This window comes from Eschscholzia californica, unplaced genomic scaffold (assembly GCF_041429995.1).
Source record: "Eschscholzia californica isolate CP2 unplaced genomic scaffold, dmEscCali1.0.p SCAF_5, whole genome shotgun sequence".
Taxonomy (NCBI): domain Eukaryota; kingdom Viridiplantae; phylum Streptophyta; class Magnoliopsida; order Ranunculales; family Papaveraceae; genus Eschscholzia; species Eschscholzia californica.
Window position 1 is genome coordinate 22562735 of NW_028238472.1, and position 17428 is coordinate 22580162.

General features: G+C 35.9%; 1 protein-coding gene across 1 annotated transcript; it reads right to left on the reverse strand.

Annotated features, from left to right (window-relative positions):
• Nucleotides 1-6394: 6394 nt before the first annotated feature.
• On the reverse strand, nt 6395-11871 carry LOC147537846 (uncharacterized). Its single transcript, XM_086643406.1, has 4 exons — nt 11540-11871; nt 9299-9387; nt 7104-7281; nt 6395-6584 (listed from the first exon to the last, which is right to left on the reverse strand). Exons 1-4 carry the CDS (start codon nt 11717-11719, stop codon nt 6519-6521), a joined length of 513 nt encoding a protein of 170 aa, XP_086499532.1. The 5' UTR covers nt 11720-11871; the 3' UTR covers nt 6395-6518.
• Nucleotides 11872-17428: the final 5557 nt, after the last annotated feature.

The window sequence follows — 17428 nt, forward strand, 5'->3', positions numbered from 1 at the left end:
AATATGAGAGAGGTTAAGGATTCGGGAATCCATCGAGAAATATTTGCGTAGATGCTTGTTTGGGTCGATTCTCAAGTTTGAGTCTTCTCGACTCTAAATTAGATGCTCTAAGTGCTAGATATACCTAATGGTCATAACTAGTCAAAGGGTCATCATATTCCATTAACATCGAGTCTAGATCGGAAAGATCGATTAACAAGTAACTATATGACATATGCTTGACATAAGACATGAAACAAGTTTAACCGACTAACCTAACATGATAGAGATATCAAACATACTAATCTAATCAAACAAACAAATAAATAAACATATCAAGATTTCATCATAATCCTCAACAAGAGGTTTAGCTAGACATGGAGAAATTCTTGAATTCAAGCACAATTGAGAGTGTGATTAACATTATAAACACCATAAAATCCATAATCATACTCACTTTATTTTAATTTCTCTCTCTCTCTCTAGGGTGTATGTAGCAAGAACAACTAGTAATCAAGCTTTAGAAGGACTATTTATAAACTTTGAATCAAGAATGAGAGTAGTTATTCATAAAGATAATCAAATCAAAGCATAATAACATGAATCACTCATATTAAGTACTTTATCTCTCTAAAATTCATCACAAGCAAGTTCAAATAACTCAATGCAACCTTAAGAATAGCTTAAAAAACCTTAGAAATCAAAAGAAGAAGAAGATACAAACAAAGGAATTCAAGGGAAGCAAGAGGGGTGTTTGGACGACCAAACCCTATGCAAAACAAGCTTTCCCACGCCATTAATGGGCTGAAAAAGCTGCTGGCCGAGCTGGGTAGCCATGGCCAAGAGCACCAAAGCATAGCCAACCCATTCTTCACCTTCTCTACCTTCTTTGTTTCACTTCCTTTTGATTTCTTCTTGTTTTCCCTCTCTAGATCTTTAAATCTCCATGAACCCTAGCCTCCATTATCATTTTCTCTCTCTAAAGTTCAGCACATAAGCAAGAAGATGAAGTCTAGAAACCAAGTTAGGGCATTAATTTCTATTTCCTACCCCCAAAAGACCACTTTGCCCTTCCTTAGTAGTTATAGTCACTCCATTGTCTAGCTTGACTTCTTCAAGTTATTTTGACTCATTCAATGACTCCATTTCATTTTAACTTGAATAATGGGCTCTCTAACTTGACCAAAGGGTGCAAATGACAATTTTGCCCTTGTCTCCTAACTTGCTCATTTCTTATGCTTTTCATCTCTAGTCTTCACCAAAGTGATAATCATGTTCCAAAGACTTCATAGACTTTCTCAAATTATATTTTGACCCTCTTTGATGCAAATGACCATAATACCCTTGGTGAGTCTTTATCTCCTTACTTGCTCCCTTTTGCTCTTAGACTTTAAGGACCTGTTCTTAGATTCTTTTAAGTGCTTTTGACTCTTCTAGGGTCTCCTTAGCTCATTTCCTTGCATAGTTCTTTTATGGTACCTTGTCATGAATATAAACATATCTTATTAGAATTGAAGCATAAAATGGACTTGCTCCCTTTCACATCACATCAATAATCAGAAAACTTGTCAGATTTTCGTCGCAACTTAGCTTCTGTTATGCAATATTTTCGTCGGTTTTCTGCGAAAATATGGCATAACAGAAGCTAAGTTGTGACGAAAATCTGGAAAATTGTTCGATTTTGCCAGATTTTCGTCGCAAGTTATGTTCTGTTTTACCTCATCAATGTCATTAATGCGTATTATGGAAACGCACGGAAAAACTTCTTCACGTGCAAATTGAGGGATTTTGTCTTCTTCATCCATCTAGGGTTTGATATAAAAATGGTAGAAACTACAGTTTACTTTTAATAGAAGTGAAGAAAGAAGAATATGACTAAAAAGAGATTTTGTCTTCTTCATCCATCTAGGGTTTGATAAAAAAAAAATTGTAGAAACTACAGTTTACTTTTAGTAGAAGTGAAGAAAGATTTATAAGACTAACAAGAAGGGCCTTCATCAAAAAAAAAAAAGACTAATAAGAAGGAAGAATATGAAGAAGAAGACAGTTTAGGTTTTCAATCTTTAACTATTATTTTTGTTAGTAGTCCACAAGTTACTAATTATTAGTATTTAAGACTTCATGGAGTTGTCCCCTTATTAAATCAAAGTCAACTAAGTCAAGCATAGTTGACTCGCGTCGGGCCCGAAAATAGTCGTCTATATAAGAAAAACGGTTGTCCGCGTATTGGCCACCCTAAATAACTACCCGCATCAACCCACTCTAAATAAACTACCCACATCTCTTTTCAGTTCAACAACACCTTCTCCATGAATTTGACCTTTCTCCTCAAGGTTTATATTGATGAACCAGTCCCAGACTCGAATAAGTCTTCTCCGGTTGAAATTCTTCGGCTTCTCCTTTAGCCAAACGCCATGATTGCCTTCTAGCAATAGAATATGTGGCCTACCAGGGACGTGTGGTAGGGGGTGCGGGCCGTGCGGTCGCACAAAGCCCCCCACCACATGGGGCCCTTACTGAGTTTTATCTTACCCGTCTGCAAAACGTTACCCATTAAATAGACTTTCAACACTCATAGGCATGAGTACGTAAATTACTGCAGTGGAGAAGTATGTGTGCTAGGAATATATGGTCAGTGGTTCGAAACCTCCTCCACACAAGTCTTAGTTTTTTTTTTGCCAGAGCTTTGGGGAAAGCTAAATAGTTTCTGAGGTGTGAAATTTTAAAGGGAATATGCAAAATTTTGAAAAGTTTTCGGGGAAACATATTTTATGGGGAATATGGTTCAAAATAAAAAAACCCTCCACCTCACCTCACCTCTCTCTCTCTCTCCACCTCATCTCTCTCTCTCTTCTCCGACTAGGTCGTCGGCCGAAAAATTTTCCGGTCGGCGACCTCGTCGGAGAAGAGAGAGAGAGAATGGTAGGGAGAGAGAAGATGAGGTGGAGAGAGAGAGAGAGGTGAGGTGGGGGTTTTTTATTTTTCCCTCTAACAACTTCCAAAATAAAATTGTCAAACAAAATTGACCAATTTTTTACCAAGTCTTCACACCCCGGAAACTATTTTGGTTTCCCCAAAGCGTTGCCCTTTTTTTCATACTTCAATTTGGTAGTAAAGGACTTTTAAATTGCTAACAAACAACAATGACAAAGAATATCAAGAATAAATTTGTGTTTGTAAATACAAATTTTCGTTTTTGCTTTTTTAATTCGATAATGTTTACTATCAAAAGCAAACAACATTTGCAATTTGGCGACTTTTTCAATTAATGTGTGTGTATTGTAAAAATTCTAGAAAAAAAAAGACGATTTTCTATTGTTTTCTTTAGTATTGATAGTGGATCGAAAAATAACAAAAAATCATCTCTAATTTGTAAATTTTTGTAGGATTTTGTTTGTATGAAGATATGAATTTAAAGTTAATAAAAAAAACTAAATAAAATATGAACTTTTACGATTTATATTCTTTTTATAGTTAAATAATTTGGAGTTCTTCATTATTTACCATGCAAGGACATTTATATTAAGAAAATGTAAGAACATTTATATTTTACGGATTGTTGTATAAAGGGCCCATATTGAATCTAGCACCAGGCCTCTAAAATCTCAGCCACGGCTCTGTGGCCTACGACAGTTATGACCAAGCTTAAATTTTTCATCACAATTAAAACGAAACCCTTGCATCATTCTATTCTGCACTTCATCCCATGTGAGTCGCTTCATCTGTGTAGTTGCCTTAGATTTTGAACGAGAAATACATTTAGCAACATGTGAATCGGAAGGTTGTATGATTTTATTGTGTCGTGTAATCTGTTCATCCTTCATTTGTGCAAGACTAATGGCTTCCTTTAAGGATTTTGGATTCAACATCCTAATACCATCGGAAATATCTAGTTTAAGGCCTACCATGAATGTCCTTACCAAGGCTTTCTGTGTCCAATCTTGAATGTGGTAACTTAATCTTTCGAATTCCCTTTGATAGACACGTAATGATCCAAATTTGTTCAACTCTTGAAAGTGCTTCGTTTTCACAGTCCGTAGGACCAACCCATGACTCCTCTTGAAACTTAACTTATGTCACTTCATTACCTTCCTCTTCGAAAGCCTCCGCATCCATTGCCACCACTGGTTCGCCTCACTTTCAAGGTGAAAGGAGGCCAATGCCATATTTTGTGCTTCAACAATATTTTTGATATTGAGAAAATTGTTCCACTTTTGTAAACCACTCCGTAGGATCTTTTCCATAAAATCGAGGAAACTCTAATTTCGTTCTTTTCGATGAGAAAGCAGGTCGATCTCCTTCTGAATTGTCTCGCGTGTCTTCTCTATTGGAGTGAGAACGACCATTTCTATCGTTGTTGTTGCTGCTAGACATCTATTTATTTGAGATCAATGTTACAGATAGCTTTCCAATCATTACTTCCTTTTGTTTAAGGTTATTGGTAATACTAAAATCAACCTGATTGAAGTTATCTTGTAGTCCTCCAAATGAAGCCCCAAATGTTCAATCCTCTCTTTGTTAGTAGCCATATGAACAATGATCTGATACCAATATTAGGTCCAGATCAAAGCAGTGAAAGAAGTTAGTAGATAAAAGTCTATTTAGGGCTAGAATAAACCACAACTTAGTTAATTTCCCCCTCCTTTCAACATTACAAAGATTTAGTTTAAATAGAAGAAAGAAAAACTACCACACAACACCTAAACCTAAAAGTGACTACCCACTATTACTAATTAACTACCCGCTCCAAAATAACTTCCCACATCAATTAACTACCCACTCTTAATAAACTACCCACATTTCTTTTCAGTCATCAATGTTGGGGCCCTGGTGTCTAATCATTTTAACCTTCGAGTGCATGGTTGATAACCTGAAAGAAATTTTTTTTTTTTTTTTTTTTGAAGCCACGGGAATCGATTTCCATTCATAAGTGATATAAAATCACATTTGTTTACATGGATGAAATTGTTATTTCTCTCTTCCAACTTCATGAGAGTTGCATACCTTTAAATGCAAAGTACCTCGTGAATAAGAAAGAAATTGGACTAGACTCTGACGAAGAAAGATAGAAAAAAATAAAAGGATCCTAAAGATCACAAATGAAAAGACCCTAAAGGTCAACAAAACAACTGATAATACAAAAAAGAAAATACTAATCAAACATCCCCGTTAAATTCGCCGGAAAACCGCTTCTGTCGCCGGAAAACTGTCACCATTGCCGGAAAACTGCCGTCATAACCGGAAAAGCCACCGTCATCTCCGAAAAGCCGCCACCATCATAGAAGAACCTCCAATATAAAAGTACTAAATATAGATAATTTCTTCCAAAATTCCTTTTGGCCTCTTCGGGAAGCACTTGATTATGCCTAATTAGACCAAACGATTGCAATGGAAACCAAATTTGTTCCGACAAACACAGAATCATCAAATCGAACCACCAAGAGAATCTGCTAATTCATAGATCCGCCATGACTGTTCTCTAAACCACCAACAACTGTTCATTTTCCGGTCAAGATCTAATCCAATTTCCATCACGAAGGACAGCGATAGATCTATAGTCGCCACTTCTTCTCCGAAAGAATGAAAAATGTTTGACTCCATTAGATCTTTATCAACCTGCAAATCAACTTCCCAACACAAACAGCGAAAGGAAGAAGAGAAAGAAAACCGTTGTTCAAAACAAGATACAGTAAAACCTTCAAACTTCGTGAGTCAAAAGTGATTAGGATCAAACTTCGTGAACACAAAATACTGGAATAAGGTTATGGATCGTCGGTTGATTTAGCCGAATAAAAGGGGAAGAAACTAAAAAGGAGAAAGAAAAGAAATAGTAAAGCTAATAGAGGAAGATCCGGCGAAGGAGACCCTTCGCCGGAAACTAGGTCACGTTCTCTCTTTCTCTCTCAAGGAAGCGGTTTCTCTGTCGAGAGATAGATCTCTTTAATATGACACAGATATAGAAAAATTGTCTGTCAATGCAAAACTACAACCTGAAAGAAATTAGGTTGGAACCTTTTCCCATTGATGCTGTTCACTTCATTATAATCTTCTCACAGAACTACTACTTTAGACCATCTCCAATGCGAAACTCGAAAAAAAAAATCATCCTATTTGTCAAATTTCGATTGAGATTCTCTTTATTAGATGACACTATTGAGCTCTTCTACGATTTTATTGAAAGAGGGAGATTTCAATTTCTTTTTTTAATCCTTACAATTTCTTTTGTTTCCTTTTTTCTTAAGTATTTTATTTTGAAGGACTATATTTTAAAGTTTGAAAAGGACTTCTAAACAATATCCTTTATTAAAAAAAGGATGTTTGTCTCAGTCATCGTTTTCCTTTCTGTTTTATTATATATATATATATATATATATATATATATATATATATATAGAGAGAGAGAGAGAGAGAGAACTACACAACAGTCAATTTCATTTTTGTAATGAAGAATAAAGAACACAACAGAGAAGTATTCTTGATGTAGAGGTGGACAAGAGTTTCAATGGGTTTAAACTTGTTGATAACAATGAGGGATGAACCTATTGGTTAGTGCCCAGTACAGTCTCAATCCTTTCAATGAGCTTATCAGCTGCCAATGCTCCTTCCTGAGTTTCAGCAATCAAAAACATATAAAACACGGAATCATGAAACAATTATAAAATTACCCTTGCAGATTAACTAACATATGCATGAATGAACTGGCATATCCAAATGTACTTAATAAAACACGGGTAGGTCATCTAAACTCGTCAAGTGAAGCTCCAACGACCATTTACTTCATTTAAAATCCATAAATAATTCCATACAAGAAAGTGCCCATCATCTAGTTGTTGAACAATTATTATCTGTGGGCTATCAGGTGGACAAGGGCCCATCATCTAGTTCTGGCCCTTCTGGGTAGTATGGAAACAAAATGATGGTTAGGTTGAGAGTTTAAGATCCAATGCTTAGATGATGCTCTGTGGTTTATTACTTATTTACTTTTGCACATTCGTGTCGCAAGTTGTTGATCAAAGTCACAAATTCACCATCTGATGAAACTTTAGAAATATATATGTGATGGAACGATGTGAGGTTGGGTACTGAGAAGCAGCAAAACGAAAAAACAAAAAAGTTTTACTTACGAAGCGATCACAAGGTTTCCCATCCCTGAAGATGATGAAAGTGGGAAGTGCCTCGATTTTGTACTGATCAGCAATCTTAGGGTATTTTTCTGTGTCGATTTTCACCAATTGTATCTTATCTTTCAGCTCTGCACTAACTTGATCGAGAATCGGAACCATGTATTGGCAAGGACCGCACCTGTAAAGAAGATTGTGTTAGACCAAATCCAACAGAATATCAAGAAGATTATAATGAAAATTGTTTCCTGAAACAGACTTGACCACAAAAAGCTGCAATTACTATCAAGAATAAACTGTTAAGTATTAACAGTTGCCAATCAGCCTTGGAGGTCAACATTTACTTTTGAAGACAGTAACCAATAAGAGGTCAAACCTGTGTACATGGGTATATACTTGTACCTAAAGTACTTTACTTAAGCTTCAACTTGATGTGGCAGTTTTCCTCACCAAGGTGTCAAATTGTAAGTTGTGACACGAATCATTTTCGAATTTTATAGATTGTATCGCAGATTTAAATCGAGAATCATAAGATTTATTCCGTATAATATATATGTTAGTATATTTACTACGTGTACATAATTACATAACGTAAGATGTTTATTCACTATTATAGTTCAAACTTCAAAGTACTTGCTAATAAAAAATAATGGAGCAGAAGAAAAAACTAGAATATAATTCTATACCAATATAAGATTAATAATAAATCAATTTGAGCATAAAGTAGATGTCTTCTTTCAAAAGCTCTAAAAAAGGGCTGGAAACAGAGCGGAAAGGAGAGAAAGTCAGTTTAGAGATAGAACGTCATAAAAGAAAGAAAATCTAAGCAACGGAAGAAAAGGTATAGACAGTGAGTTTGAGAGAGAGAAAGTAAGTTTGTATGGAGTCTTTAGACAAAAAAAGAAAGAAAAAAAGGGTAAAAGGAGGAAAGAAAAACAAGAACACTTACGATTCTACACATAATTGAAACGATGGATTCAATGTAAATCCCACGATTCACGATTTTTACCACGATTCGGAGTATGAATATTACAATTCAGGGGCAAAGGCAATTTAGCCAGTGATCTGAACCGAAATTTGTACGATGCGACTCAAATTGCACGATTTGAATCGGAAATTGTACTATTTTGACAACCATGCTCGTCACCACATAACCAGCTCTATTGAGATCCATGAAGAAAAGTAGATATTGCATCTATGGTAAGCAAAAGTACCACACCATCAGGCCAAAATTCAAGTTAAACAAATTTTAAGTATATGTAGTATAGTTGTTTTTTCTTCTTTAACCATGATGCTCATGGATACTCAGATACTTCATGCGTGGTCACTTCAAAAGGTACAATGTTTGATTTTTTTTTTTCAAGTACATTTTGCTTTTATGTGCATAACATCATGTTAGGTCCACAAAGTACTACTCTAAGTTACATCATTCAGTGGCGAGTCCAGAAATTTTACAATGTGGGGCACATTTTATGAAAATCAACACAACATGGTTTTCTTCTAAAATTTTAGGATTTTTTCTAAAGATAAGGTTTCATCTTTATCCTTCTATTTTGAACTATTATTAGGTTTCTTCAATTTTAACAACCAGCAAAGAGTTCGCCTTTCTCCAAATGAAGCAACAAAATAAACTAGGTTTAACGGCTAATCCCTGGTTTCGCTTCTACTTTACACGTGTTGGGCATTGGTAAACCTATTTGAAGATTGGGGGTAAACTGAATTTATCTCTAGTTATTGGGCTTGGGTTGAATTTCGGAAGGTAAAGTGATGTTCTATGTCATCTCTAACTCTTAACAGGAATACATCTATCTCTAACTCTTAAGCTGGATCCAGCCTTTGGCCAGTGGGGGTACGTGCCCCCACAGGCCCCTTGGTGGCCTCGCTTGTGACATTTTTGGGTATAATTTAGCAATAGTTGATTCAAAATTAAGAAAACAATAATCTATATATGAGGTACACCTCTTACATGTATCAGATATTGGTATTCTTACATGCATCCATGTTACGTTCGTTCAATTTTAACCTTAAAATGATGGAATTGGAATTCCTTTACGAGAAAATATATTAGTTTAAGTTATTAACAACAATTCCAAGGTGTATAATCCATTTGTACAAAAATAATTGATCAAGGAATTCAAGAATATGTGAAGAAACTATATGAACGACTATACGGTACTTCAACAAAAAAAAAAACTCACCAGGTGGCATAAAAGTCAACTAGCACAGGCTGCTTTGAATTAGCCAGCAATTCATCGAATGATGAAAATGTTTGTTTCTTTGCCTCCACCTAAAGAAGCAGCACAGTAGAATCAAAAGCTGAAAATTAGATAGCTTTATGCAGTAAATAAAAACCTGAAGATAAAAGCCAATAAACACATAATGACTAATTAATTTATTTTTTTCAGAAATATCCATGATCATTATATGTGTGCGGGAAAAGAAAATTCATGATCTGGGTTGGAGAACCTTGAACTAATGAACTACCGGACTCATCAAAGAAAAAGAAGAATTGAAAACTAACGTGCTTATCCATCATCCTAGATAAATTAGTTCGAGCTTCTCATTATCCGAGGATAGTAAGTTAGTAACTGCTTGATGTTCAGACACCTCATTACATGGCACGAGTACACGAGGAATTTATGTATTCCATCTCAGTAAATACTTCGTTTTTAACTTTATAAGAAAGTCCCAATGTAATTAGGTACCAAGGAATTAAATTTCAAAAATTTTTGTCGAAATGACAGAAATATTTCCATTTCCATGGCTACCAAAACCGAAACTTCATTCCTTGTTAGATACTAAGTATAATTTTTGTTTCTTGATGTTCACTCATGTAAGCATCATAAAGCTTCAGTCTCTGTACAACATAGACGAACATACGATTTCCCGATATAGGTTTGCCGTAGTGCAGCCTACCACAGTGTCTTTTAATTACAAGTCAAAAGCTTAATATACCATATTTTGACTTGGACTTCAAAATTATATAGCAGACATAGGGTCCAGAATATAGCTTAATTTTAGCCGTAACTATGCAGATCTCCCTGTCTTTTGATAGTTGAGGACTTTATATCAGGCAATGGATCTTAGAAGAATCATACTTCGAGAGGCAGTGACGTTTTGTATTTCTTGAGGTGAAAAACTTGCACCTTCCGCCCAAATGGGCAAATATTATGAACAGAATTTTGAGTAAATTCTAACAAATTCCACCCAACCGTTGCTCCATAAGTTCCACCTTTAAGGATTAGCCGGGTTCAATTTTTTACCTTGTGAAGAAAAAAAAGGTAGAAAACTAACAAATTCCTTGTTGAAAGAAACAAGAAATCAGGATAAAGAAACAAGTCATAGTCTCATTTGATTTTTTTGAAGGACAGTAAAAGTGTTGACACCAGTTTCAAAATCCAGAAGAGGTTTTACCATAAGTGGATATCAAAATGTTTTTACATTCTTACACTAAAGAAAACCTTCTTACTTCACCAGAACATGAAGTAATGATCTCTAGAGGTAAGAGAGGAACTTACGTCATAGCTCAATGATATAAGGGTCCGTAAATAGATTAGCGTGATAACAACTAACTACAACAAACAATCAGTTTAATATATTAATATCTACACGGGTTCATCTATTTGTGCAACAGAAGTTATAATAATGAGGAAAACACAAAGAGGAACGACAAAATAAATAAAACCATATTCATTCCTAATAACAAGGTTAAATCTAGCTCAATGCAAGAAGTCCGTTATTGTTTCCAATCCATGATTAACTTGTACAAATGTTGACAAGTCACAAAAGATTGCGGCTTGAAAACAAATCCAACAGTAAATGAGTATACGAGTTCTTGCTAAGTACAACGCTCTCAAGAAGTAACTACCGACACCAACAAAAAAGCTATTGAAAGTTGCCACGTAACTTAGGCTAAGTTTACAATTGATTTGGTGATAAATAGTAGTATCATATATATATATATATATTCATAACCAATTGCTTTTGGAGTAGTAGTTGCTTCAACTCCATTTTTTCCGCCAACAAATTGAAGGTCGATTAAGAAAACCTCATAGCATTATCAAACGAAACCAATTCTCCGTGCCAAATATAGAACCAGGGGTTCCTCTGACCTAATTTTGTTGATACACATTTCAATACCTAATTTGTTGATTTTTCTTACCTAATTTTGTTTCACTAGAAAAATTAGCTGGAATATGTGACTTTCCAATGCGATAATAATTCTAGTATCAAATGTCATCAATTTCTTCTGTTGAGAAACTTGTAAAGTGAACTTAAACTAGATGTTGCTTATACCAAAACTAAACTAAAAAAATTCAAACACCCAAACTTCACATCTTAATTAATAGCAATGCAAGAAATTCTTTTAAGAAAGACCAACATAACTAAAATGATGAAAAATCAAATACCCAAATTAATAAATGGAGAAACAAGAATACCTTAGGAAGAATTCGATGTTTTGGAAACCAAGAAATTTTCTGACTTCCTCTTCCAAAACTGTGAAGCTGCTGAGGGAACTTACAGAAATTCGAAGAACAGAGTTTAACAGAAGATGAGGAACCAATCGACAAGTCCAAATGGAGGAAACCAGTGGTTGAATTGGAAGCTGAAATAGCCATTTGAGGGATTCTTGTGAGAGAGAGAGAGAGATAAAAAAGAATCCCAATATAACAATATTAGAGCGGGCCTTAGAGGAGAATGTGAAGGAATATTTATGGAGGGAGATAGGTTTAGATTGTGATAGGAATTAGGAAAGTCAACTATCCTCAACAAAAAAAAAACTATATTGTACTACTGATGATATTAGCCGTTGGATATGTTCATTAGGACATACAAGCTACTAATATAATTTTTTTTAAACAAAACTACTATTACATAATTGAACGATCAAGATTAGGGCCAAGTAATAATTGAGGTATAATTAATTTTAATTAGATGCTTTCTTATCTAGTTATTTTGTGAGAGGGGCATAGATAAACAATGGTTGCTGGTTTAGAGGCATGACTTGCTATATTATTGTGAAAGAGGATAAAAATTGACTTTTAATGGATTGACTATGACGATGTTACTGATAACTAAAATATTGATCATCAGTTAACCGAGTCAATAAATCAACGAAAGACCGGGAATCAATTGGGTCAACTCATGTTCAACTCACCAGAGAGGTGAATCTGAAAGAAGTCTGTCATCTAAGCCGAGAACTGGAAAGTCGACACAAGTTTTTTAGGCGTCTCAAGCGTTGTTTTAGCTCTAAACAAACCAAGTCAGCTCTAGTCATAGCCTTGAAGCAGTAAGGGAGGTTTGCAAAAGTCAGCTCGACCTTTAAGCCCATCTTGCCTCAAGGCACGGGAAGGCGAATCCAAGTCACGGTTTACCTAACCTAAGGCTGGACCTGATATACGACCTGGGCGGAGAAATCAACGGATGTACGTAAGCTGGAAGGCTAAAATACGCCAGAAAAGCTAACTTTCTATATGCGATCTACAAAATCGACAAGAAGATCTACCAAATTTGAATGATACGCAAACATGAAAACATATAATTTTTGCGACACGCAACACATGGTCTCATCTAAGTCGTTGATTCACCACCGCTCATCTCAGTGGATCAACACAGTCGGTAAACCAACCCTATATAAAGATAACCCCAATCAATCATGCAAACTCAAAGTTAGTGTACGACTCTTTCGTAAAATAATAAAAAATTAGGCCCTAAGCCAACAATTGATATCTATATGTGCCCTTATTGCAAAATACCACTTATAAGAATATAACCAAAATTCTTGTTGATAAGTTGAAACCGATACTTAACGAAGTCGTCTCACCCTTTCAAGCCACCTTCTTCCCTGGAATGCTGACAATATCATTATAACTTAAGAGCTCATTCGTTCAAATCTCTTAAAAGTTCTAAAGCTACGTCGGGGCTCAAATAAGACATGTCCAATGCCTTTGATCGCATAAAACGCGTTATTCACGCTACTTTTACGAGATTGGGATTCTTCCCCATTGAACAGAAATGATTCACATGTGTTTGTCCACTACTTCCGTGGTTGTTCTCGTTAACTGCATTCTAGGCCAAACTTTTTACCCTAGCAGGGGAATTCGACAAGGAGATTACAGTCTTCTTTCTTATCTATGCTCGCAATGTAAGCTCTTACCAAACTTCTTATGACCACCAAACACATATGGAATTCGGGTGATTTTTCAACCTCGAACCCTAGGTCTGTGTTGCAACACCGCATATTTGTTGATGACTGCTTGATCTTTGACCGAAATAGTTTGAAGGAAATTCATAACCTCAAGAGATCATAAAGCTCTCCTGTGACTCCTCTACCCAAATGATCAACTACGCTTAACCCACCATTTTCTTCTCTAAGAACGCACACTAAAAGATTTAAATTGATGATCATTAGGAGTGTTAAAGTTCACCAGGCCTCTCTCTAATAAATACATCAGAGCTCAGCTCTTTATAGAGCTCGAAGACTTTCTATCTTCTCGCAACTCTATGATCAAATCAAATATAGGCTATCCCTCTGGAAGTACTGCTTTCTGTCTTAAGCTGGCCGCATTGCCATTATCACTGCGATAGAAGCCACCATTTATCGATACCATGCAAATTCATTATTTTGTAATTCTTAAGGATTTTAGAGACGCATAGAGACCGTTCAAAGGTCTTTTGGTGAGGAAAATTTAAAGGGTTGTTCACCATGTCTTGGTCCTTTACCTATCAAGCCAAAAGGTGGTTTTCGAAAGTCATTAGCCACATTTAAAACAATATGGGCTCGTTGGCCAAGTTGGCATGGCGTCTAGAAATAGAATTTTTCAATTTAGGTTAAATTTCTTAAATACAAGACCCACAAATACTCATCACTCCTAGATCCAGAAAAGAATTCAGAACAACCTTGTATAATCAATTGCTTTATATGTTGGTAAGTCTATCGGGGACTAGACATTAATATCTAGACAGACTACTCGATTCCATTGATTCCCCACTAATAACTCCAAAAATTTCATCTTCACCCATGGTTCTTAGCTTATTCACAATAACATCTGGGTCACATAGCTCCTGTATAATTATAATTTTGATTGGTTGATAGATATTATTTTTTAAACAATTTATATTCAACGAAATGAACCAGATACTCCCAGATTGGCTCTCACAACATCAAGAAAGTATGTAGTAGTTTTTCCATGTGCAATCACATTCACATGATAGATAACTGGATACGAACAACACTAACACTGTTCATTGGAATTTCATTTAGTCTATTAAAACTATCCCTCGCATTAAATTGTTCTTATGGAAATATTGCACGGATGCTTTACCAGTTAACAATCGTATCAACAAGTACATCGAAAATAACATGAATTGTCACAGATGTTCTCATATTAAAACCATTGAGCATGCCCTTCTTCATTGTGATATTGCTAGAAATGTATAGTTTTGTTCTAACATCAATAGTAGTATAGTTGAGTCATTCAACCTCTCGATCCATTACTAGAAGGATTCAAAGGTGCATCATTTTTTTTTTTTTTTTGAAGCCAAGGGAACCATTTCCATTAATAAGTGATAAAATCACATTGTTTACATGGATGATACATCATTCTTATTTCTCTCCTCTGAAAACTGTTAGTAAATATAACCTTATTATACATGCATATAACCAAATACAAATACCTTATAATATGACATGTATAATCTAAACTAGACATGCTCTCCACAAGATTCAAAGAGATTAAACTAATCACGGAAGCGTACCTTGATCCATAGCTAAAAGATGGTTAGGTAGGGTTGATCTTCCACTTGGTTCTTCTTCTCCTTAGAAACTCTCTTGTGATGAAGGGATTTCACACTTAACCAAAAATGTAGAGATTAGGGAAGAAGCCCAAATGGGGACCATAACCCCTATTTATAGACTTTTATTTCTAATTTGGCCCCTCATCAAATTAGAAATCACTTAATGGTCTCTACACGTTTATTCCATGACAATTTGATACCCACTAGTCAAGTCAATCCATATAGACCACTTTACGACTTGACAATTACTGAGATAGCCATACACATGTCTATACATATGTGAGCCCACATATATTGGAATTTCTTCCAACAATCTCCCACTTGGGCCACATATGCTATCTAGAAATGTGTACATCCTTATGAGCTCAAAATGTGCTATCAAATATTAGGTATCCCAAACAATCTGGTCCATCAGTTGTGCTAGTATGGGATTAAAGGGACTTTCGTAACATTCAATCGTCACTAAATCCATCAGTAGTCACACATACCAACATAACCAAATGACATAGATCAATCATGGACGCGTAGCATGGAAATTACATGCAATGTGATCTTACCATGTCTATTCCCAACTGGTCCTACCGAAACTTTATTGAGATCCATACTTAACTTAAAAACAAAGTGGAATGTACTTAATACTTTATTTCTGCAGAAAGACTTGAGTTCAGCAAATGCTGTCTGAAATAGAAAATAGAGCAACGTCTGAATTACATCAACCCAAACATTACAAACTCCCACTAAACCGAAGTATCCTTAAGTGGTGCAACACCCATGTGAGCAACATGCTCATGAAAGACCTTAGGTGTCAATCCTTTAGTTAGCGGATCCGCAATCATGGAGTTTGTCCCAATATGCTCTATAGATAACTGTCCACTTTGTACTCTTTCTTTTACAACAAGGAACTTTATGTCAATATGTTTTGACCGAGAAGAGCTCCTATTGTTGTTGGAGTATTGAACTGCTGAGTTATTGTCACAGTATAACTTTAGTGGTCTTTCAATACCATTCAGAATGCGCAGCCCAGTGACAAAATTTCGCAGCCATAGTCCATGGTTTGATGCCTCATAGCAAGCCACAAATTCCGCTGCCATGGTGGAGGAAGTCACAAGTGTTTGTTTAGCACTCTTCCAAGATATAGCTCCACCAGCCAGTAGATAAATGTAACCTGATGTAGATTTCTTACTATCTTGGCATCCAGCAAAGTCAGAATCCGAGTACCCTATGATCTCCAAGTGATCTGACCTCTTGTATGTGAGCATGTAATCCTTAGTTCTCTGTAAGTATCTGAAGACTCTTTTGGCTGCTTTCCAGTGATCCATTCCAGGATTGCTTAAATATCTGCCTAACATACCGACAATGAATGCTAAATCTGGACGTGTACATACTTGAGCATACATCAGACTCCCAATTGCTGAAGCATAAGGAATCTGTTGCATTTCTTTAATTTCCAGGTTGGTTCGAGGACACTGGTTTAGACTAAACTTGTCTCCTTTAGCGACCGGGGTGTCTCCTGGTTTACATTCTTGCATACCATATCTTTTAAGAACTTTTTCAATATAGCTCTTCTGTGTTAATCCAAGAATACCTCGTGTGCGATCGCGGTGTATCTGGATTCCTAATACAAATGAAGCTTCGCCAAGATCTTTCATATCAAATTTCTTTGATAGAAATTTCTTAGTTTCATGCAACATTTCCTTATCATTGGTAGCAAGCAGTATGTCGTCGACATATAAAACCAGGAATACAAAGCTACTCCCACTGAACTTGTGATACACACAATCCTCAACAATATTTGTCTCAAAACCAAATGAGACTACGACTTGATGAAATTTGTAATACCACTGACGGGATGCCTGCTTGAGCCCATAGATGGATTTCTTTAATTTGCAAACCATATTCTTTGGATCACCAGATACAAAGTTTTCGGGTTGCACCATATATATTGTTTCATCAATGTCTCCATTGAGAAAAGCCGCTTTGACATCCATCTGATGTAGCTCAAGATCAAAATGTGCAACAAGTGCCATAATTATCCTGAAAGAGTCTTTCGATGAAACCGGAGAGAAAGTCTCTTTATAATCTACGCCTTCCTTTTGAGTGAAGCCTTTAGCTACAAGACGAGCCTTATATCTCTCCACATTACCTTTCGAATCCCTTTTGGTTTTAAAAATCCATTTGCAACCAATGGGTTTCTTACCTTCAGGTAATGGGACAAGATCCCAAACTTGATTGTCTTGCATTGATTTGTATTCTTCATTCATGGCGTTGATCCATTTTTCAGAGTTAGAATCCTGCATGGCTTGACGAAAGTTGATTGGATCATCTTCTGTCAATCCACCAGTGTCCTCATGTTCTTGGAGATATACTACGTAATCATCCGAAATAGCACTTCTCCTATCTCTGTTGGATCTCCTTAATGGCACTTCCTCTTGAGGTTGTTGAGTTTGTCCTTCAGGAACAACTTCCTGAACTGGAGTGGGGAGTTGTTCAACATTGTCTTCTAAGAGTTCCAAATCTCCTTCTTCGACAAT